General features: G+C 57.0%; 8 protein-coding genes across 8 annotated transcripts; 2 read left to right on the forward strand and 6 right to left on the reverse strand.

Annotated features, from left to right (window-relative positions):
• Positions 1–400: 400 nt before the first annotated feature.
• Positions 401–1,282, reverse strand: BCV69DRAFT_251272 (apses-domain-containing protein; the record flags this gene model as incomplete). Its single annotated transcript, XM_025490421.1, has 3 exons — positions 401–497; positions 576–708; positions 1,132–1,282. Coding segments are annotated over 3 exons (381 nt in total), but the record flags the coding sequence as incomplete, so codon positions are not given.
• A 564-nt stretch (positions 1,283–1,846) lies between these two features.
• BCV69DRAFT_47177 (hypothetical protein) lies at positions 1,847–3,410 on the reverse strand. Its single transcript, XM_025495307.1, has 2 exons — positions 2,579–3,410; positions 1,847–2,106 (listed from the first exon to the last, which is right to left on the reverse strand). Exons 1-2 carry the CDS (start codon positions 3,283–3,285, stop codon positions 2,082–2,084), a joined length of 732 nt encoding a protein of 243 aa, XP_025346346.1. The 5' UTR covers positions 3,286–3,410; the 3' UTR covers positions 1,847–2,081.
• BCV69DRAFT_284342 (NAD(P)-binding protein) lies at positions 3,349–4,772 on the reverse strand. Its single transcript, XM_025493009.1, has one exon. It carries the CDS (start codon positions 4,694–4,696, stop codon positions 3,536–3,538), a length of 1,161 nt encoding a protein of 386 aa, XP_025346347.1. The 5' UTR covers positions 4,697–4,772; the 3' UTR covers positions 3,349–3,535.
• A 104-nt stretch (positions 4,773–4,876) lies between these two features.
• BCV69DRAFT_294798 (iron hydrogenase) lies at positions 4,877–7,697 on the forward strand. The gene is made up of 2 exons (XM_025493884.1): positions 4,877–5,475; positions 5,557–7,697. Exons 1-2 carry the CDS (start codon positions 5,104–5,106, stop codon positions 7,582–7,584), a joined length of 2,400 nt encoding a protein of 799 aa, XP_025346348.1. The 5' UTR covers positions 4,877–5,103; the 3' UTR covers positions 7,585–7,697.
• A 4,609-nt stretch (positions 7,698–12,306) lies between these two features.
• BCV69DRAFT_47207 (MCM-domain-containing protein) lies at positions 12,307–15,418 on the reverse strand. The gene is made up of 3 exons (XM_025495309.1): positions 15,046–15,418; positions 14,627–14,960; positions 12,307–14,548 (listed from the first exon to the last, which is right to left on the reverse strand). Exons 1-3 carry the CDS (start codon positions 15,127–15,129, stop codon positions 12,351–12,353), a joined length of 2,616 nt encoding a protein of 871 aa, XP_025346349.1. The 5' UTR covers positions 15,130–15,418; the 3' UTR covers positions 12,307–12,350.
• Positions 15,419–16,503: 1,085 nt separating this feature from the next.
• Positions 16,504–17,793, reverse strand: BCV69DRAFT_251222 (hypothetical protein; the record flags this gene model as incomplete). Its single annotated transcript, XM_025490418.1, has 4 exons — positions 16,504–16,673; positions 16,719–16,812; positions 16,893–16,980; positions 17,057–17,793. Coding segments are annotated over 4 exons (1,089 nt in total), but the record flags the coding sequence as incomplete, so codon positions are not given.
• Positions 17,794–18,041: 248 nt separating this feature from the next.
• Positions 18,042–19,373, forward strand: BCV69DRAFT_284347 (hypothetical protein). Its single transcript, XM_025493010.1, has 2 exons — positions 18,042–18,698; positions 18,791–19,373. The coding sequence occupies exons 1-2, from the start codon at positions 18,263–18,265 to the stop codon at positions 19,123–19,125; spliced, it is 771 nt and encodes a 256-aa protein (XP_025346351.1). The 5' UTR covers positions 18,042–18,262; the 3' UTR covers positions 19,126–19,373.
• Positions 19,026–20,330, reverse strand: BCV69DRAFT_47181 (hypothetical protein). Its single transcript, XM_025495308.1, has 2 exons — positions 19,910–20,330; positions 19,026–19,821 (listed from the first exon to the last, which is right to left on the reverse strand). Exons 1-2 carry the CDS (start codon positions 20,048–20,050, stop codon positions 19,345–19,347), a joined length of 618 nt encoding a protein of 205 aa, XP_025346352.1. The 5' UTR covers positions 20,051–20,330; the 3' UTR covers positions 19,026–19,344.
• Positions 20,331–20,332: the final 2 nt, after the last annotated feature.

Here is a 20,332-nt window from a genome sequence, read left to right on the forward strand (position 1 = left end):
AGCGCATCACGCTGCCGTGATTGGACAGTGGGGTGCCTGCTTGCTGGCTACCGTGGCTCTGCATCAGACCACCGCCTGGCGTGTTGTAGCCAGAGTGATTGTGGTGGGCAGGAGAGTGGGCGGCAGTGGCAGGAGCCGAGGAGATGTAGTTGGTGCCATTGCCGACGGGACGGTAGTGGTGCTGTTGTTGAGCATGGTGGGGAGTGTTCCAGCTGGCCTGAGCTCCAGGGTAGTCGGTGTCCTGACTGCTACTGCCGACCATTGAGGTCGCTGGAGGTCCTCCACCCATGTCTAGGCCCGAAGCTGGGCCCTGGCTGGGCATACCTCCTGACTTCCTGGCAGCTTGTCTCTCCTGTGCTGCTGCCATTACAGCCGCAGTCCTAGGATAGTTGTCAGGGTGGTACAGGAAGGACTGGATGTTGGGCTCGAAAAGCGGGTAGAGAACATCGGCGATGCCGTTCTGCTCTGCAAGCTGCTTGCCTCGTTGGAAAGTGATCCTTGAGAGGAAAGGGGTGAGCGTCGTGTCAGATGCCCGGATTGCAATGCAACGTACTGTGCGGCATCCTTGTACTCACCAGACGCCCTTGAGGTGCATAGCACCGACCTTGACGACAATTCGCTCCTTTTCGTTCTTCAAGATACCGTCTCGCTTACCACGTGACATACCACATACATTGAGCAACTTTGTGCCGTTGATCATGCTGTTGTCTGGACATTGGTAAAGCATACGCAGAAATGGAGGGGGTCGGGTCAGCTTCCACTGCCGCACTTGATGGCCCTCGAGCATGTTCAGCGAAGCAGGCAATTCCAAAGGCCTGCCATCGCGAGACGACCCAGGTACCACGAGCATGCATCAGAGCCACCCCGTTTGCTGTTGGGCATCCGCGATGACCGAAACCTGACAGATGCGCGTCTGCGGGCGGACTGCAGAGGCCTGCAGTGCGGCGCGGCGGCAGTGTCTTCTTCATGCGCGTTCCCGCAAAAGAAAAACGCCGACATCGCATGCGCAGGGCGTGGGCCGCACGGCTGGGCAGGAAGGACCAGCAACGCACATACGGGCAAGCACCCAAAGAAGACGACAAGCATACAGTCGCGTCGTCGCCTCCCTTGTTCAAGCAAAGCCAAACTCACCATGTCGCCTGGCAACGCAGACGCCTCGAGCATCGACTTGGAAGCAGAGCGTGCCTTCGTCTTCCCATAATGTCGTGGTCACCCGATGGCGTCCAGCCAGCGGAAGTTGAGTGCTGTATTGTGGTGCCGAAGGGTAGCCAGGAGCGCCCATTGACTGCTGCTGGAGGCGTTCAGGAAGAGTACGAAGAAGCCAAGGGAAGGGAAAGCAAAGGGTATGGATTGAGTGCATGGCAAAGGGAGAATGAGAAGGTCAGCTGGTAGCTCTCTCGTGTATTCTACCGGCTCTATCAATCTGCTGGCATTGTGAGATACTGACCGACTGTGGAGCAGATGAAGAGATGGGTCCTCCAGGAGGCAGAGCCGAGCCGCCATAGTGAGGAGCGTAGCTTCCCTGGTGCCCACTAGCGGCAGCCCCATGAGAGGCCATGCCAGACATCATTCCAGCGATACCCGGCGAGTGATACGTTGGCGAGGCTCCCATAGCACCTCCTGCAGCTCCAGTGTGGGCAGAGAGGCCAGGAGCAGCGTGCTGTGAGAAGTTGGGAGCACCATTGGAGGCGGGCGGTCCGGACTCGTGGTTGGTGTACGAAGGATAAGGCCCCGGTCGATGGTGAGGGTGTTGCTGGTGTTGAGGCACCGAGAAGGAATAAGGGCTGGAGTGGGACTGATAAGGCCCACCTACTTGTCCTCCAGCGCCGCCGCCTACGCCAGCACCATAGGGTGAAGCCGTAGAGGAAGGGTATCCGTGGTGTTGTGGGGCTGGGGGTGCGGCGAATTGGTTGGCAGCGTAGCCGGCACCAGTTCCATATGGCGATGCCTGGGGAGACCAGTGGTGTGGAGCGCTGGCACCGCCGCTACCTTGTTGATGACTGCCACCACCTGCGCCTCCGAAAGTGTTATCTTGAGACGAGTACTGGGGAGCCCTGGCGAATTCGTTGGCGCCTTGCGCGTTACCTGGGCCTCCGGGAGCAGGGGCCGCCGATGCCCGCGCGCCGTATGCACCGTCATGCGACATGCTGAGCGACGTCGAAGGGGGTGGAGGGAAGCAGCAGAATCGAAGCGAGAACGAAGACAACGAACCGGACGGAAGGGAAGGAGGGACGAGGAAGAGGAGGAGGAAGAGGAAGAAGAAGAAGAAGGGGGTCGCTTGGGTGTCTAGGCGCGCTCTTGGTCGCGCTTTTTCTCGTCCTGGGGGCCCGAGAGTAGGATTCGGCGATGGGTGATTTTGAGATGCAGGACGATTCTAGTCTAACAGGAACAGATGGTAGCCGAGGTGTGGCCGGCTGACGTGGAGTGTTGAGGACGGGGGAAGGCGAGGAGTGGGGAAAGGGAGGGGGAGGGAAAGGCAGCGGGAATAAGAAGAGACACTGGTGCTCTGCTCGGAAGTGTGGTTTCTGCGCGGTGCAGAGGCGGGAATGGCTGGGCAGGAAGGGGCGGCGGCGGGGGCTCGTGGTGGCTCGTGTCTAGGTTCGTGACGGAGGAATGACGAAGCGCAGAGGCCTTTGTTCGAGGATAACGTGACTTGAAGAGAATCGTCTTTGTGCTGCAATGAATTGTTTCCGAACGGAGGGGTGAGGATCGAGCGACGAGGTGGGAAGGGCAATGGTAGCTGGCTGGGAAACCCTCGCAATGGCCTGGCCTGTGTGTGCGTGTGTGAGTGAGTGAGCGTGTGCGTGTGTGCGTTTGGGTTGCTTGTGGCCCTCGACTGCTGTCCTGCCCCTCTTGTGGTGCCAGGCTGCCTGTCGTGGGAAGCTCCGCCAGGAAGAAGCGAAGAAAGGCAAGACTGGGCCGCAAGACATGGCCGGCGCGGGCGGTGAGATGGCTGTCTGCGACGCAATGCCTGTCGTCGCCGTCCAGACAGCAGCGGCGGTTGAAATGACTGGGTGAGATGCCGCCCAGGCAGAGAGCACAGGGCTGCCCCTCCTCGGCTCCCCTCTGTCCATCGGTGGGCCCTGCGTGTGCGTCAGCTGTCGAGGTGCTGTGCCTTGCTTGCCTTCCTGCCAGCCGATTCTCGGGTGTCATCGCTGCCCCTCCCCATTTTCTGCCTCTGCTCCATCGCCCGACCCCAACGCGCCTGCCGGACATTCGGACAACCACATCACGATCGCACAGACAAGGAGGCAGACTTTCGGACGACCTGGCCCGCAAGCTCATGGAGATGAAGAGGAGCGTGACGTAGACCAGTCTACTTGAGGTCTAGAAGATCAAATTGGACAAGCCAAGGATGAGGAAATAGAGTGGCCAGATCTGTCATGCCTCTGTGCAGCGAATCGCAGACGAGATAAGGTAGGTAGGGGCTGATCTAGATCACACGCAGATCGGTGCGTCCTACATACGCACGCACGCACGCTGCAGTGAGCAGCCACTTAAGGTGCTGCTTGCCTTTGCCCTCATGCTTCTCCGACTAGATGCCTCGCTTGGTCCCCGTCAGCCGCTCCACCTCGCCTTCGCACCAGTCCCACAGATCGTCCTGCGTCGACTTGTCCTCGCTCTTCCTCATTGCCCTGCCCAGCCTGCACCAAGGGCTCACGTAGCTGCCGCTCAGGCCGACGCGGAAGGCCTCTTGATCGGGCAAGGTACACGCATACAGCTGGTTCAGCGCGCCAAAGGAGGGCGCATAGCCGATCACGGGAAATACAATGCTGTACGCCAGTGCAGTCATCACCCGATCTGACAGCGTGGGCTTTTCTGGAGACAGATGGCGCGGTAGATCGGTCATCAGGACTCCTGGGTGCACAGAGGTGACAATGAGGCGACCACCTGCCTCGTCGTCACCTCCTTCTCCCAAGAAGTAAGTCCGGTGTAATTTGCCGGCCTGGAGAACATTTCCCATTTTACTGTTCCCATACTGCATCAGCGATTTGAGGTTGCCGGGCAACCAATTGCTCATTGCCTTCTCGCAAAAGGGATCATCAGGAGAAAAGGCTCGGCCAGCTCTCGTGGGGCTAAGTACGTGACCTGCAGAAGACGTCAGACAGATCCGCGGCGTGAACGTGGCGCTCTTGGAAGCGAGGAGGGTGGGAAGGAGGAGCTTGATCAGGTAGTGATGGCCAAGGACGTTGGTACCCAACTGCAGCTCATGGGAATGCGAGGTGAGAGAGCCGTAAGGAGGCATCATCACCCCAGCCGAGCAGAAGAGCATATGTAGCTTTGACTCGGCTTCAAGGTACATTTCCGCAGCTGTCTTGACGCTGTGCAGATCCCCCAAATCCATCTGTGCGAAAGACAGTTGGCTCACCCCTTGTTGTCTAGGCTCATTCTGGAGTGTGAATTTGATGCCCTCTCTTTGCTTGAGTTGTTGGATCCCGTCTTGCCACTTCGACTGACTGCGTCCGAAGATCCAAACGTCCGAAGAAGCTCTGAGGAGAGCGTCGACGGTCTCGATGCCGATGCCATTGTAGCCGCCGGTGACAATTGCCTTATTGCCCGCGAGTGAGCCGGGCGGAAGGGCAGTGGAGGGCGTCCATTGCGGCTTGCCGGGGAAGAGGTCAGCCCAATAGCTGAGATCTGGGTGAACGGTGGGAGGCGGAGCGTCTCGATAGGTGAGGTCACCTTTGCCTGTCATGCTGAGCTACGAGGTGTGGTGAGACGAGGTGTCAGGAGGACATGATTAGCCAAGTAGCTGGAGTGCCTGCTTACCTCCGAGGCAGAGGTGGAGAGGCAGGGCAAAGCGGAAGTGGCGAGGCGGGCGTGGCTGAGAAATGCAGACTTGGCCAATATTGAAAGACGCTTCTTTCCACGAATACCTCACCTATCTCCGGACACTTGCAAAGCTTCACACATCAGCATCAGACACTGCCTCCATCATACACTCACCAGAGGCAAAGGAGGGTACAGACCAGGCTCTCTTCAGGAAAGCAAGACGCAGCTACTGCGCGGGCGATTGTCTCATTTGGAGCCCAACCCCCTCACGGGCGAAGGGCCCTGCTTGACCCTCTGGCCACCTCACCCTCCTCGGAAGACTGACCCGCCATGGCCTTCTCTGGGGCTCTGACCCTCACTGATCTCAACGACTACCTCGGCCCCTCGCAAGCATGTATCAAGCCAGTAGAGGGTAAAGATGCACCCGACGCCTCCTTCATCCCCGAAGAGGACCCACACGCAGCCTCGACCCAGATTGCAGTCGAGTCATCAGGCGTGTATGAGACCAATGGGGACTCGGCACCTGGTGGGGCAGCCCCGTCCTCGTCACAATCAAAGCCGAGGGCGAGAACCAAGCTGGAAGCGGCAGAAATTTCGCTGAACGACTGTCTGGCTTGCAGCGGGTGTGTGACCAGTGCAGAGAGCGTCCTGATTGGCATGCAGAGTCTGGAGGAGATCAGGAGAGTGGTAGAGGAGAACATGGTGAGTGGATGCTGAGAGGCTGGGTGATATGAGTGTATTCACAGTACCTGACTCCACTACTTTGTCTCTTTGACTGCCCAGTCCGCAACGCCGGAAGAGCGCAAGCTGCTCGTAGCCTCTATCTCGCCACAATCTCTGGCATCATTGTCAGCACGCTATTCGCTTCAAGATTCTTCTCTACCATCAAGCTCCACCGCATCACAAGCATACGTTCCGCTGCCAGTCATAATCTCACGCATCACACACTTCCTTCGATCTCACTTCGCATTTGACGTCGTGCTAGATACGACTTTCCCGCGCCACTTGGCCTTGCAAGAGCATGCGCAGGAATTCTTTCAACGGCGAGAGCACACCAAGAGCCACCCAGACGAGCTAGCACAGCTTCCCATGCTCGCGAGTGCCTGTCCGGGCTGGGTATGCTATGCTGAGAAGACGCACGGAGAGCTGCTTCCCCTGGTAGGCAGAACGAAGAGTCCTCAGCAGGTGGCCGGAAGTCTGGTCAAGAAGTGGTTGAGCACGCAACTTCCCGCACCGGCTCAGAGAGGCGAGGGAGGAGGGAGTGGACAACGAGGTATCTACCACGTGACCATCATGCCCTGCTATGACAAGAAGCTCGAAGCTTCCCGACCAGACTTTTACGATGAGCTGCTCGGCACCAGAGATGTAGACTGCGTCATCACCACTGGAGAGCTGGATCGCCTGATGCTCGAGGAAGGCTTTGACATCACACAACAAGTAGAGGTCGAAGACTTTGCGTCGCAGCTGCTCCCTTCTCTGCTACACGAAAATTCGCCGGGAAGCTCGTCTGGCGGCTATCTCTTCAGCCTCATGCAAGAGGTCTGGAGGGAGTATCTTTCTACGCACCCAGACCTCACAATAGCATCTCCCTCCCCGCCTCACGTCGACTTCAAGATCATTCGCACCAGTGACTATACCGAGTACACACTGCGTGCCCCTTCTTCCGGCTCCAATAGAGGGGGTATCCTTTTCAGAGGCGCTCATTGCTACGGATTCCGCAACTTGCAGAACTTGGTCAGGAAGGTTCAGCGACAGGTCGGCGTCAAGAGTCGCAAGAGCGGCGCTGCGGGGACATTGACTGGGGCGGACACGAGCGAGGGTGCTGGTCGAGCGGGAAGGGGGAGGGCAGGACGTGGGAGGGTGATGCGTGGTGGTGGGCTTCGAGGCAGAGGTGTAGCGCGAGGAGGAATTGTGCGCAAAGCCCGCGATGGAGATGTTTCGAATGGCTCAGCGTCATCTGCATTGGTCAATGGCGACGATTCTGATATGGCAGCGGTCCCTGTCGCTTCCACACCCGAGGAGGAAGAGCAAGCCCACGGCTATGACTATATCGAAGTCATGGCCTGTCCCTCGGGCTGCGTCAACGGAGGTGGGCAAATCCGACCTCCCACCACGGGTGAGGCAGGCAAGGCGAGTGGAGTCTCGATGCTCACCTCGAGCGGCATCGTTGAAAGTACCGAAGCGCAAGTCGATACGCCAGGCACTGGCAATGGCAGCAAGAGCGACAGTGTCACTATCGGCGACGTCCTGCGTCCGAAGCTCGACTCCCTTGCGATGGATCTAGACCCGGAGGGTTACCCCCGTGCACAAGAGCATCCCGCTCCCCCTTCCTCTTCGGCATTCAGCGACATTCGTTCTGCCTCTGGCTTCTCCACCCCTGTGGACACAGCTACAGGTACAGGGGCTACCACGCCTCTTTCTACAGGAGATGGAGAGCCGCCCATGACTTCTGGTTGGCAGGGAACGAGTAAGGAGTGGGTCAAGAGGGTAGAGGAGGCCTACTGGTCGACTGCGGGTTCCACTTCGACATTGCACTCCTCTGCTCCGGCTAAGAAGCTGGCTGGTGCGGCGAATTCGCGCAGTCGTACCCAAGCACTGCTCGCTTCGACTACCGCAACTCCCTCTGCCGTAGGAATGGAGACGGACATAGACGATGAGCAAAGAAAGCGTAAAGAAGAGCTGGATGGGCTCACGCGCGAAGTGTTGAGCTTTCTTCGTAGTCAGGGCAAGGGGGAGGGAGGTCTGATGCGGACAGACTATCGCGCCGTCGAGGAGGAAGGAGCGGTGAATGGTTTGGCTGTTCAGTGGTGAGAGCCTGTCCAGATTCTTCCCCCTTCTACTTCCAATCAATAGACAATATGCTGTGGAGCTTGCCAAATTGTACATTATATTTTGCAATCATTGTCGCAAACAAGCAGAGGATCAACGTGGAGTGTGTGACGAGTGAGAGATAGGGAAGCAGCAAAGAGGAGCTTGTCGGAGTCTCATCGACCCCTTCCTCTTCCCCTTCCATTGCCTCCATACCCAGGATACTGGTTCGATGCACCGCCAGCGCCACCGCGAGCAGAGGGCGGCGGGTAATTGTAATTCCCATACCCTGCCGATCCGCCACCCTGTCCGCCTCCGTAGCCACCATACCCGCCATATCCACTCTGTGCCGCTCCATACCCGCCTCCGTGGCCGTTGGCAGCAGAGCCGTAGGCTCCTCCATATGGGTTGGCACCGGCACCAGCCCCACCGCCAGCGCCACCATAGGAGCTCTGGCCATATCCGCCATACCCTCCTCCGCCTCCATAGGCCTGCGCAGCGCTAGGAGTCGAGGAGCCGTATCCTCCATAGCCGCCTGCAGCGCCTCCATACGCGCCTGCAGGTGCAGCATGGTGAGCAGGTGGTGCGGCACTGGCGCCATACCCGCCATAGCCTCCATAGGAGCTTCCTCCATAGCCCCCAGCCTGGGGAGGAGGAGCGCCATACCCCGCAGCACTTGCGCCGTATCCGCCGTAGCTTGACGTGGGGGGAGGGTGAGCTGGGTAGCCACCACCACCGCCTCCATAACCTCCTTGACCGCCACCATAGGCATTCCCTCCCCCATCGAACCTAGAGTGGGTACCGACTGGCTGTGGCGGATACTGTACGGGTCCAGCTCCAAGTCGCATCGCAGCTGGTCCTGAAGAAGCAAAGTTGCCGCCAGGAGTGTAATGCGAGCCGCCCCCTGGGGGCCCGCCATTGCTCATGCCACCTCGACCGCCGCCGTATCCACCTCTACCACCACCACCGCCTCCGAACCCGCCGCCACGACCCCTACCTCTACCTCTCGAGTTCTCATGGCCGCCGCGGCGCGTAAATTCGCGATCCTCCTCCGTCAGCGTCCGCTTCGGCGGTTGACTACCCTTCAGAAGGATAGAGCGATGAGGTTTTCGCTGCTCTGGGAAGTCGTACAGAACCGAGATGGAACGATTGACGACGATGTCGTCTAGACCGACCGTGGTGAGGGGCGACGTATAGGAAGAGCCTGGGATGCAAGTCGGATCAGGCCTGAGATAGCCTGAGAGGCCACCGGATAGAGCGGTGTCGAGCTCGCGCTTACCGCCTTCCTCGTCCCCTTTCTTGCCTTTTTTGCTTCTTCTGTAGACAGAGCAGAGCTCCTCGTAGAGAGGGGACTCGTCGGAAGCAAAGAAGGCATTGTCACCAAATGCATTTCTCCTGTGTTCCTCATCGCTCAATTGAGAGTACGGTGTCTCTAGCGCGGTAAGGAGACGTGTCTCATCGATGAAGGGCAAGAGAGCTACGCCTTGCCATGCCATCTTCTTGCCGTTCATATCGATCTCGAAGGATGATGGATAGAAGTCGATGATATCCGAAGTATCCGGGTCGGTCATCAGAGGGTGGAAGGGGTCTGGCAAGTGAATACGGGAGTCGGCAGGTAGAACGCCCATCAATTGGTCGTAAGGCCTGAATGGAGTGCCCAGGTTGAACTTGATATCCAGACTCTCCAGATCAGTGAAGTCTGCTGCAAACGGCGAGAAGTGGTACGGATAGTACCATGTCCAGCTGGGGCAGCCTTGATAGTAGTAGGCTAACACCCAGCAGAGACCCTCCACGTAGTGTTTGACGATCTGCCTCCTGAACTCTGTGTCGGAAAGCTCTACTCCAAACTTTTGGCGGTAGTACCGTTCGTGGTAGCCGGGCTCAAAGAGACGGACAGTGTCTTCGTAGGAGACCGTTCCATCAGGATTGATAGTCCGAGAGACGTTGGTCGTCACGACTGGATCGACAGTCTCGACTCCTTCATCATCCTCTTCGGGTGCAGCAACCTCATCTTCCTCGCCCTCGCCCTCGTCAGGCTCTACCGAATCGCTTCTGCGCTTGATCTCGGTCGGAGGCTTTTCGTCATCTATCGAATCTCTTCTCCGCTTCAGTGATACTTTGCTTGTGTTTGCGCCATTCACATCTGATGCCAGGCTATCCTTGTCAGCATCCTGCTGCATATCAGAGTTAGCAGGGTCGATTTGCGGCCCAGGGCTAGCTTTGCCACCCTCCGGCTTGATGATGGGCTTGATGTCCTCAATGAGATCGTCCTGCGCTTCAGTGATCTTGGCGTCTTCCTCCTCTAACTTGTTGACCCCTTTCTGTCCGTCGGCCGCCACCTGCGCCGCGCTTTCAGCTTCCTCGGCTTTGACATATATGTTCTCCTCGCCATCTCCAATCTTCTCTAGCTCACTTTTCAATTCTTTGCCGCTTTTGCCGCTCTTCTTCGACTTCTTGCTCTTCTTCTGATTCTGACCAGCCAGCTCCGCTTTCAGCATTTCGGCAGAAGAAAGATTTGCCAGCCGTATCGATGCTTGAGCTTTCAAGATCTCGGCATCATTTCCCGAGGTAAGCGCTGCAAGCGCTCGTGCTCGATGGTCCACTGGCCCAGGCGCTTCGTCGCCATTCTTGGCAGGGCCGGAGGCAGTGACTGCAGGCTTAGCAGGAAGCGCCATAGATTGCAAAGCGTTAGCTCCGTTGCTAGACTCCGTCTTCTTTGCGTTGTTGTTCAGCACAGGAGGCTGACTCATCGTGACTTCCACCATCCTCGTCTCGCCTTCCATCGGAGGGGGCGTCTCGCCACGAGCCTTCATCTCCGCCCTCTGTCGATGAACGTCCTCTGCCTTTCTCCTCTTATTCCGGTCCTCTTGCCTCTCTTCCTGTTCTTGCCTCTTCCTGAAGATCTCCGCTTCTTGCGATGCGATACCGTCCATGATCACCTGTACGTGCGACAGTTCAGCCTGACCGTGTTTTGTGAGCCAAGACCCGACCTTCGGCAAGTTCTGCTTCCAAATCTTGATGAGCATATCAATCGCACCCTCCCGAATCTCTAGTGAGGGTAGATGAGGCAAGAAGTCATTTCCAACGAAGAAGATGAGGAAGACCCAATCGTCGATGGCTCGCTCAAGATCAAAGGGAAACGTGATACCTGGTACGTTGAGCTCGACTTCGAGGTACTCTCGCAGCACGGAGACATCAAGGAAGATGAAAGGCTTCTTCTCCAGCTTCTTTCCTAATGACTGATTCCGTGCCTCAGGATCGCTAGCCGGGTCAAGAGGCTTTTTGCCCTCTTCCTTAGGCTTGCCGATACAGTTGGCAGCAAAGTGCCCTTCTCTCCCACAACGATTGCACGTCTTAGGCTTGTTATCCTGCGCAAAGACGTCTTCTCTGAGAACCTTGAAGTAAGGCTCGTGTGTAGCCAGGGAAAGCATGATCAGGTCGGCATCCAATCCATAGATGACGTGCTTGGTGTTGGGGTCATGATCCGGATGGACTCGTTGCCGCCGGATATGATCCATGATCTTATGCTCACCTTCCCCCGGTACACTGGCATCAGAAATTATGACGGACAGTCCTTTCCACCCTGGATCCTCGCTGAGCTTCTTCGCAACCCAATACCGGAGCGAGGCAGCCAGGAGGTCCATGAACGGCGTACCGGGAGTGATGGCATTCGAATCCCAAGCCTTTTTGGAGTGAGCAGCCTCGTCCGTCACTGGCAGGCCCATGGATTTCCACTCTTCCAAGGCTGCGACCTTCTCCTCTTCCTTCTCCCTAGCCTCTTGAGCAGCGCGGAATCTACGCGAGCGTTGCTGATTCATCTTGGCACGGGGAGCGACTCCATCGATTGCCATCATCAAAAGCTTCCGAGGGCGCACCATGTTCACGACTCTCTCTGTATAGGCAAAGACTTCGAGCATCATATCCTCCTCGGTCTCTGGCGCCGGCTGCAATTCCGTGGGGCGAGGGATTCCGTCAGTAGCTCCTCTATGCGGAGCCTTCACCTTCACTAGACTCACCTTGCCTTCCGGATGTGTACATGGATGGACGATACCGTTCATGTCTAGGTATAAGCAGTCAAACTCCTCCCCGTTTGGATTCCTGCCAGACATATCGATGGGCAGCTCGACCTCTGCGCCATCCTTGCCTGGGATGACCTTTGGATCCTCCTCTTCCACGGAAGTGACGATCTTAGGGTACTTCTTCGACAGCCACCGGAAGAGCGCTGGGACACCCATGATGCGATGTTATGATTGATGGTAAAGTAGATCCGAGCTGTGGGCTCTGTTGAGGTAGATGTGAAGCGACTGAGCGGCGCTGGCCTGCCAAGCGCGTTCCGGCAAGGGGATGAGAAAGAAGGTGAGCCCTGAGGTAGGGGATCGGAAAGGCGACCAAAGCCAAGAAGCTCAGCTATGCACTACAGAGACCAGCCGAACAAGAAGCTCTACGATGTGCAATGGATGCAGTGATAGTACTTGGTCGCCCTGAAGTCAGGACGAGGAAGCGATGGTCAGACGGGAAGGGAGGAAGAAGTGGCCGAGGGATGAGGTCAGGTCTGGGGCCGCGACGGAAGGACGGAACCTCGAACTTTTGCTTCCGACTGTCGGAACCACGTGGCGGGACCGAGACCACAGACAGAATATACGCGACTGGAGTCCATAGGTATGATTTCATTTACGATATGAGCGAGCTAAGACAGGGAATGGAACAGGCAGCATTACAGTACAAGGCGAGCGGTGACGATCATCTTCCTTCATTCCTTCGTCAGCCCTTCAGATTCGGTAGACGACGCCGTTGCTGAACATCACCTCGGAGCTCTCATTCATCCTCTCCAGGGCTTGCGTCACTTCAATATGTGAGAACAGATCTTCCGCCCTCATTCCGCCATTGACGATGGGCAAGAGTGACTCGATGGTGATCTCGTCCTCCTCTGCCAGTGCGCCCTCCGGTGAGAGGAGGGTGGACAGGACCTCTCTGAAATGGGCGAGACGCTCCTCTGTCAATTGCGATGACGAGGCAGGGGCAGGCGGTGGTGGTGCTAGAGCAGCAGGGGGCGGGGCAGCCGCTGCTGGAGCTGCTGCCGCTGTTGGTGGTGCCTGCGGAGTAGCAGAAAGTCTCTCTCCATTGGGGTCGGCATTCATCTCAACTTCAGGTGAAGGTGAAGAGGGGTCGTCTCTCCTGGCGGCTCTTGTCGAGTAAGCTCCGGTACCTGCGTAAGCAGGCATCTCCATTCGCTTGTCTGCCTCTGGCTCTTCAGCCTCGCTTCCGCTCTCCTCATCGCTGTCCGGACTCCTGCTGCCGCGGTCCGTCTTCCTCCTCTTACCGTCGCGACCACCTCGTCGGACCTTGACGACCTCCTTGAATAGGGCAAAGCGCAAGATCTCCTCGGCGACCATTGCATCACGCTCCTCCACCTTTGCACTCAGGCGCGACTTGGCATGTGCAGTGGCCAGTCGGATGAGCGTCTCGAGGGTACGAGCGGTCAATGGCGAAGTCTTCCTCTGATTGCCGGAGAGCTCATCGTTCCGCAGGTTGGAGTAGACGTTGACGATCCACTCTGCAGCTCCCTTTGTCAGCACCGGCGTGACACGAGCCTTGGCGTACGAGATGTACTTTTTGATGAAAGCGAGGGAGAGTACTTGCTTCTCGGGCTGCTTCGAGGACGAGGAAGACACGCTTGGGGTGATGCCCGCGTGGAGGAGCGGATTGAACTTCTCCCATGGTCCCTCATCGCGAGGAGCGCTGTCGTCCTTTTCAGCATCATCATTGCCTCCAACAGAGAGGTTCTGGTCCAAGGAGTCCTTTTGAGGCTCACCCTCTTCCAGCCCCGGCTGCAGGTACCGATGCATTCGCAAGACGTGCTCTGAGATAGCTCGGTCCCGCACTTCGTCAACGTCATCGGTCACTACGAAGAGCAGATCGAAACGGGACAGCAGGGAGTCCGGCAGAGCGATGTTCTTGTGAGGGTCCTTGTGAGGGTCGTATTGGCCATAGATAGGGTTGGCGGCAGCCACGACACTGCACCGTGCGTTGAGAGATGTGTGGATACCAGCCTTGGCAATTGTGACCGTTTGCTGCTCCATGACTTCGTGAATGGCGACTCGATCAGTTTCACCCATCTTGTCAAACTCATCAATGCAGACGACTCCGCGATCAGCCAAGACCATGGCACCCGCCTCAAGACGCCGCTCTCCAGTCTCGCGGTCTGTTGTGACGGCCGCGGTCAGACCGACTCCCGAGGATCCTCGACCGGTGGTTGCAATAGCAAGAGGTGCGGTATGCAGCACGAATCGAAGCATCTGACTCTTGGCCGTCGAGGGATCACCAACCATCAGCATATTGATGTCTCCACGAATATGTGTGCCGTTGGGCAGATTCTTCTCCACGCCTCCGAGAAGCAGGAGGAGGATAGCCTTCTTGATGTAGTCATGACCGTAGATTGAGGGAGCGAGGGATTGAGAAAGGAGCTGGAAGACATTGCGACGCTTTGCAATCTTGTTGATGTGTCGGATGTCAAGGTCAGTGAGGGGCGTAGACGCGAGACCGCCGCCTGACTTGGAGCTCAGGAGGTGGATCGAATTGCCGATCATGATTGTGCGAAATGTTGAGGTCTGACTCTGTCCGACTCTGTTACCCATGCTGCGATACATGCCGACAAGTTGAACTCGGTCTCCCGGCTTGCAGCTGTCGACTAGGTCCTCGTCCATTACAATCTCGACACTGCGAGGAAGTTGTCCAGGAGGAGCTCTCTCGGGCATTTCCTGAATGGCGATAGTCTGATGGTCACGGAAAGTGCTGAGGCCAAACTCGGTGACGAGGCGGTTCTTGTTTTCGTCCTCGATAGGGTATGCGGAGGTCGAGGGAACAGCATTACCGAGCATGGTGGCATCTCGGTATTCCCTGTAGTGGAACTGGTCGGTAGCTTCACAGTAGTGAACCGACTTTACAACCTTTGGGCGGACGAGTGAGCCTGTATTGGGAGATCGCGGCTGGACGTAGGTCAGAGAGGGGTCAAATTGCAATGTGACTGCCTTCGTGATCGACTCACACTTGGTAACAATTCCTTCGAGCGCAACCATCCTTCCGAGATGGATACTTCGCAATGTCCTCGGGCTGACAGCATTCTCACCAAAGCTGCCCTTGAGACCGACATAGAAGGCAGTCTCGCGGAACCACTGACTCTCCTTGATAGGGTTGTGCAACTCCTCGACCAGGCCCCTCAGAGCTCGGTCGAATGCTGGCAGATATTCATTGGGCTCGTGCAAGAGGGCAGTGGCAAATTCTCGGTTGTAGGACCGCAGGATATCGAGGGAAACGCTGAGACGCTGCTGCTTTAGACGGATCAAGGTCTTGATGGCGTCACGGTGATTGACAGGGCCGCTCTGTAGATAAGGAGTGAAAGAGGCGAGAGGATGCTCAGTAAGTCCACAGCACAGGACAGTGAAGCGTGAGCTGTTGATGACTCACCTCGTCACTCAAGAACTCGTGAAAGATACGGGTACGATCTCTGTCGAGATCATCCTGTATCACGGGCAATTCGTAGCTGGCCATTATGTGAAGAGGTCCGAAGAGGGGAGGACAGGTAGGAGATCACAACTGTACTCTCTTGCAATCTTCTGTCGTGATGTCGTGGAAGTGAGCGTAGGTGCGTGTTTCAGGAGATGCCGGAGGATGGAAGTGGTAAGGGGGAAAGGGAGGGGCGGGTAAGGGCCAAGAAGGCAAGCGCAATGGAGGAGTTCCAGGTCAGACACACACGTCAATTTAAGATCGCGACGCGCCTCGCTTCTTCTCAGCAAGGCAGGCGAGCAAAGTGCCGCGTCTCATGCGCGCCCGCCAGACACTTCTCGCGACGCTCGCGTTGTACGTCTAGCACACAAGCCACTAGATGAGGAGCTGTATGTACCAAATTTGCCTGATCATGAAAGGTTCATTGATAGCGGAGCCGAGTGCATGATCGAGAGATTCTGACCACAATCTATTATCTTGCTTCTTTCGGGGACTCGCTGCGTCCTCATCATTGGTATTGATATGTACACTATGTCCTCTTATCATCGTCTGTCGTCTAGATCTCGGGTTCCCTAGCTTCGCTTTCCCGCTTCGGTCTCCGGCCACACCTTCCATCGTCATTCTCTACGTCGTAGACCCGGTCCCTGCTGCACCCCCTGCGGCCCTTTCTCTTGCTCTGGAAGGACGCTGCGGGGGAGGGAGAATGGAGCTGGTGCTCGATTGGCGCGAGAGATTTGCACTGCCACCACCACTTCCAGCGCCAGCACTATTGCCTGTGGGATCCAAGAGTAGCCCGCTGGTCTTCAGATTGAGGTGGGAGCTCCCGTTGAGTTCACCGCCGAGAGCGGGAGCAGCGCTTGGCAGCTGCTCACTGTCCTTATGAACTGCCGCTACCGGTGATCCCTCCAAGGCATCATGCATGATGGCGTCCGCTGCTGACTCGTTCTCAATGTCGAGTGCGACGGCGTGCGATGCTTCTGCTTGTGCGAGCGTAGAGGACTGCTGACCGAGGTCTGGTGATGTCGACGGAATCTCCTCTGCCGATCCTTCTACCTTTGAAACGCCATCAGGGCTCAGTGATCCGGCTTCCGCTGCCTTCCCCACAGGCTTGCGAGTTACGGCTTTCCGAGTGGGGGGAGGCAACATTTGAACTTCCTTCCCCTTCTCTTCCTTGACGTCAAGGGCGTACTGCGCGGGTCCATCTCCTTCCACGTCGTCACCTCGCATGACATCGTCTCGGTAGGCGGGCGGCATGATGTCTGTCTCTCCTGCGCCATTGGGCGGTGACATAGGCAGTGGTACTTCCCAGGGACTGAGCGTCAGATCACCGGCCTTCGCCCTCGCTCTCGCACCTGCAGAGCCCCCGAGCGTAAGCTGATGGGTAGGCCTTAGGGAGCGCTTGTTAGGGTGTTGATCCCAGTACGTCTTCACCTTTGAATGCATCGGGGGAGGTGGCAGCTTGTACACATCCTCCCTCTCCTTCTGGGCTAGCCTGATGTCTTCCTCGTCCGGGATGCCAGCAGCTTCCAAGGCGTCGAGCTCGGCCGGCGTGGGAGGCAGACGTAACCGCTCGCCGTCCTGAAGCATATCTTCGCCTTCTGGCGTCACATCACCCGAGTCAGGGCGTGAAAGACGAGCCATGAGATCTGACTTTGGGATCTTGACGATATCATAGACTGTGCGCTCCAGCTTGCCACCCTGAGCTCGCCCGGACTCTGCATCCGAGAGCTGTGAGACGAAAAGAGAATGGGGCCAAGTCAACAAGATAGCGAGGGGGGCATCAGTCTTACAAAGAGATCTTTACTCACTGCATTGTGCAGCGGGAAGACGCTCGGCGGGCTCTTGACCTTTCCCTTGAGAACATCTTCTCCCTTGATACCAGGCCAATAGTAGAAGCTGAGGCAGACGAGCAAGACGCATGAGCACTGCGGACCTTCTACCAGCGACACAGCTTGCCAGTTCAATCACCTACCGTTCGTTCTCGTCAAATCTGCTCAAAAAGACTTGCGCGATGGCCTCCACTCCGGCATAAAATCCCCTAGACTTGACATATGAATAGACAGGAGCCCTCTCCCAACCCGATTCCATGCTAGCGCCTGATCCTACTGGACCTGCTGCTACGGCCGTCTCTGCTCCGAGAGTGACTTTGTGCGAGTAGAAAGACTCCATTGCCTTTTCGGTATTCAGGAGCAAGATGACGTCAAAGATGTCCAGGCCAAGCAATAGCCCAACGCTGAGATTGTTAGGACTGACGCTGGCTGGCGCAGACCAGCTCCCGTCGGGCAGCCTTGCAAGGACTAGACCGGTTCCTCCTGCCCCACCAAAAGGAGCGATACCAGACCGCATAGCCGAGTAGATGACGATACCTTTGGCCTTCTTGATAGCCTGGGGCGGAATCTTCTTCAGAACCTTCCTCCTCTTCTTGACCTTGTTTCCCTTGGCATCTACAATCACTTCCGCCTCTTCCTCTTTCTGCTGCGTCTCTAGACCCTCTACAGTGAAGGCACGGAGTATCCTTGCGCACTTCTCTATCTCCTCTACCATATCGTTGGATTTGGGCCAGAACCGCTCACCGCCGACCTTTGCTGAGGCGGCGTTAGCATAGCCGGCAGCCCAGTCTGACACGACGATGGAAGTATCGAAGGCGGACTTGCTCCATTTCGACCAGCGAGACTCTACGGGTGCGCTGGAGGAGCCGGAAGGCGCCATCGTGAAGGAGATGAAGGAATGGAGTGGGAAAAGGTATCGTTGGTGCTGGCTGAGCAGGAACTAGAATGCGGTGTGTGGCCGCCTGAAAGTCCCCGACGGAAGCCGCCGTTCCGGCATCGGTCGGATCGGAAGCAGCGGACATTGTGGGGATGGGGTGGAGGCGGGACGCTTCAACACCACTGCTTACTGAACTCAATTCGTAATTGTTGCTTCACGCTTGACCGTCAACAAAGGGGGTGGGAAATCTCCTCTTCGATTCTTCAATTCTTATCTGGCTCCAACACCGCCACTGGGACCCAAAAGAACGAAAGCACCCTCTCCCCCAAGTCTGTACAAGTCTATTGATCGCGCGTCTGTCATCGTAGACAGTGGTCTGTTCCAGTCAAACCACTCCTAGCGCCCGCACCCCTATACGCCTACAAGATTTCTTCCTCCTCCCACTGCAAACTCCCCTTTCCGAACCGTCGCGATGGACGCTACCATACCCATCACCACGCAAGGCCTCATCGACCCAGATGACCTCCTGCACTCGCAGCTCTTCCCGCTTATCGGGGTGGTTCTAGCCAACATCATGGCCCTCTCCACCCTTCCCACCTTCATCCCCGTTTTTACCGAGCGCAAGATTGGACCTACAGATCCTACTCCCGTGGTGATCATGTTCTCCAGCGCATGTCACACGTTCGCTTATGCGCTGGCCATGGGCAATCCGTACCTTTACACATCCAATGGGCCCGCTACGCTTGTGCAAGGCTTCTGCATGCTGGCTCTCTTCCGAGCAAAGGATTTCGAAGATGTCGCGTCGGTCAACAAGGCTATGGCTATCATTGGAGTTGGCATTTCTTGGCTTGTGGTTAACTTGGGCTTGTGGATGGTGTGGAAGGTGGACTGGGCCATCTGGTGGATGGGTGAGTAGGCGACCCAGGGCACATCGGACGGGCGCTCATCCTTGTTCCTTCTGACCTCTCCCGCCTCTCTTATTCCGCTTTTGACTTTGCAGGAATCACCTTCAACCTCTATCAGTACTGCTTCTTCCTCTTCCCGCTGCTGCAGCTGATCAGAGTTGTGAAGACTCGCTCCGCCATTTCCTTGGTGCCGACTCTGATCCTCGCAGTCACGGTCAATGGGTCCATCTGGTCCATCTACGGCATTGCCCTCGGCGACAAGTTCGTTGCGGGACCCAACATCATTGCCACTCTGGTAGGAGCTCTGCAAATCATCGCCTGGGTCATGTTCGGAAGAGGCGCAGAGAAGCCTGGTGGAGGCTACGAGCCCGTGGGACAGGATGAGGAGGCCGATGGAGAGGGCGATGGGGACGCCAGGCGGTCAGACTGAGAAGCTCTCGAAGTGCCTCCAAAAGGTCAGTCGCATCAACACTACCTCTGTGCATCCTCTTCGCCTGTTCTTCAAGTCTCAGTTCTCGTTCATTGCCTCCTTGCTCTCTCTTGGTCACTCTCACTGCATTGTAGAATTTCCCATGCTCAATAACGAACGCTTTCAGGATGCCAATGACTATGTTTTCTGTATCAATTGCCTCTTGCGATATCACAGTTGCTACTTGTCCTTCCGACGTCCTTCTGACCCTCCCTCTCTCTCAGTAGCGAAAGACACAAAGGGCAACCCCCACCTCTGCCTTCCTTCAGCTCCCATCCACATAGCCCAGGCAACGTACGTCTGCGCCCACACAAAGACGATGAAGTAGGTCACCGTCTGTGCCACTGAGTGTACCTCGTGCTCGCCTGCCTGCACGGCCGCGACGTGCTCATCGGGGATATCCCAAGAGACGCGCCCTCCAGGAAGACGAGGGGCGGCATGTACTTGATGGGAGCGAAAAGTGTGGTGCGAGAGGTGTGAGAGGAGAAAGTAGTGAGCTATGAGGGGAAGGGCTAGGTGTGAGAAGAGTAGAAGGTAGGTTGACGGCTTGCCGGACAGGGAAAGAACGAAAGTCATGCTAAGGAGGAGCGAGAGGGCCAACACGCTAAGAGGGAGGGAGCCTCTGTACGCAAGAAGGAGGGATAGAAGAGCCGAAGCCTTGGGAATTGGCGATGCAGAGGTGAGAGAATGCACAGATGGTTAGAGGTAGTAGCGGCTATTTGCGAAGCTCGCTGTGCCTACTCACGAAATATACCTTCCTAGCCCAGGTCCGGGCCCTTGGAAGATCGCCTTCGACGTTCCGCACGAGAATCAGGAAGGAGAAGCAGAGGCCGGCAAGGGCCAAGAGAATGGCCGCGCCTAACAGGAGGCTGGCCGCTAGGGCCATGAGTGGCACTGGTAGAAGAAGGAGATGCGACGGTGCGCTTCGTCTCTGACTGTTGCTTGGTCGCAGATGCGTTGCAACCTCGGGTGTTGCTCGCCCAGCGTGGGAACATCTCCAGGCCTAGAGTCTCTCGGGCCTTGTGGAGTAGCCTAGGCGAGATTGGCCTGCCATTTGCTCATCCCGCTCCGCTGCCACGCGACGGCGGCAAGCAGTCAGGCGCGAGTGGCCCTTGTGGAGACAGTCACACAGCGGCGAGCCCAATGTTGCCGGGGGCTGTAGAGGACC

The sequence above is a fragment of the Pseudomicrostroma glucosiphilum genome, assembly GCF_003144135.1.
Source record: "Pseudomicrostroma glucosiphilum strain MCA 4718 unplaced genomic scaffold BCV69scaffold_12, whole genome shotgun sequence".
Taxonomy (NCBI): Eukaryota; Fungi; Basidiomycota; class Exobasidiomycetes; order Microstromatales; family Microstromataceae; genus Microstroma; species Microstroma glucosiphilum.

Bases quoted from the DNA above. Each gene is read 5' to 3' on its own strand.
- BCV69DRAFT_47177 (XM_025495307.1), bottom strand. From the start codon at position 3,285: ATGAGCTTGCGGGCCAGGTCGTCCGAAAGTCTGCCTCCTTGTCTGTGC. The intron at 2,107-2,578 runs GCCCCCGCCGCC...GGGCATCGGCGG, and splicing joins CTAGACACGAGCCACCACGA to CCCCTGCTCCCGGAGGCCCA.
- BCV69DRAFT_284342 (XM_025493009.1), bottom strand. From the start codon at position 4,696: ATGACAGGCAAAGGTGACCTCACCTATCGAGACGCTCCGCCTCCCACC.
- BCV69DRAFT_294798 (XM_025493884.1), top strand. From the start codon at position 5,104: ATGGCCTTCTCTGGGGCTCTGACCCTCACTGATCTCAACGACTACCTC. The intron at 5,476-5,556 runs GTGAGTGGATGC...TTGACTGCCCAG, and splicing joins GAGTGGTAGAGGAGAACATG to TCCGCAACGCCGGAAGAGCG.
- BCV69DRAFT_47207 (XM_025495309.1), bottom strand. From the start codon at position 15,129: ATGGCCAGCTACGAATTGCCCGTGATACAGGATGATCTCGACAGAGAT. The intron at 14,961-15,045 runs GTGAGTCATCAA...CCTTATCTACAG, and splicing joins ACGAGTTCTTGAGTGACGAG to AGCGGCCCTGTCAATCACCG. The intron at 14,549-14,626 runs GTGAGTCGATCA...CTCCCAATACAG, and splicing joins CGAAGGAATTGTTACCAAGT to GCTCACTCGTCCGCCCAAAG.
- BCV69DRAFT_284347 (XM_025493010.1), top strand. From the start codon at position 18,263: ATGGACGCTACCATACCCATCACCACGCAAGGCCTCATCGACCCAGAT. The intron at 18,699-18,790 runs GTGAGTAGGCGA...TTGACTTTGCAG, and splicing joins CTGGGCCATCTGGTGGATGG to GAATCACCTTCAACCTCTAT.
- BCV69DRAFT_47181 (XM_025495308.1), bottom strand. From the start codon at position 20,050: ATGGCCCTAGCGGCCAGCCTCCTGTTAGGCGCGGCCATTCTCTTGGCC. The intron at 19,822-19,909 runs GTGAGTAGGCAC...CCAATTCCCAAG, and splicing joins GGGCTAGGAAGGTATATTTC to GCTTCGGCTCTTCTATCCCT.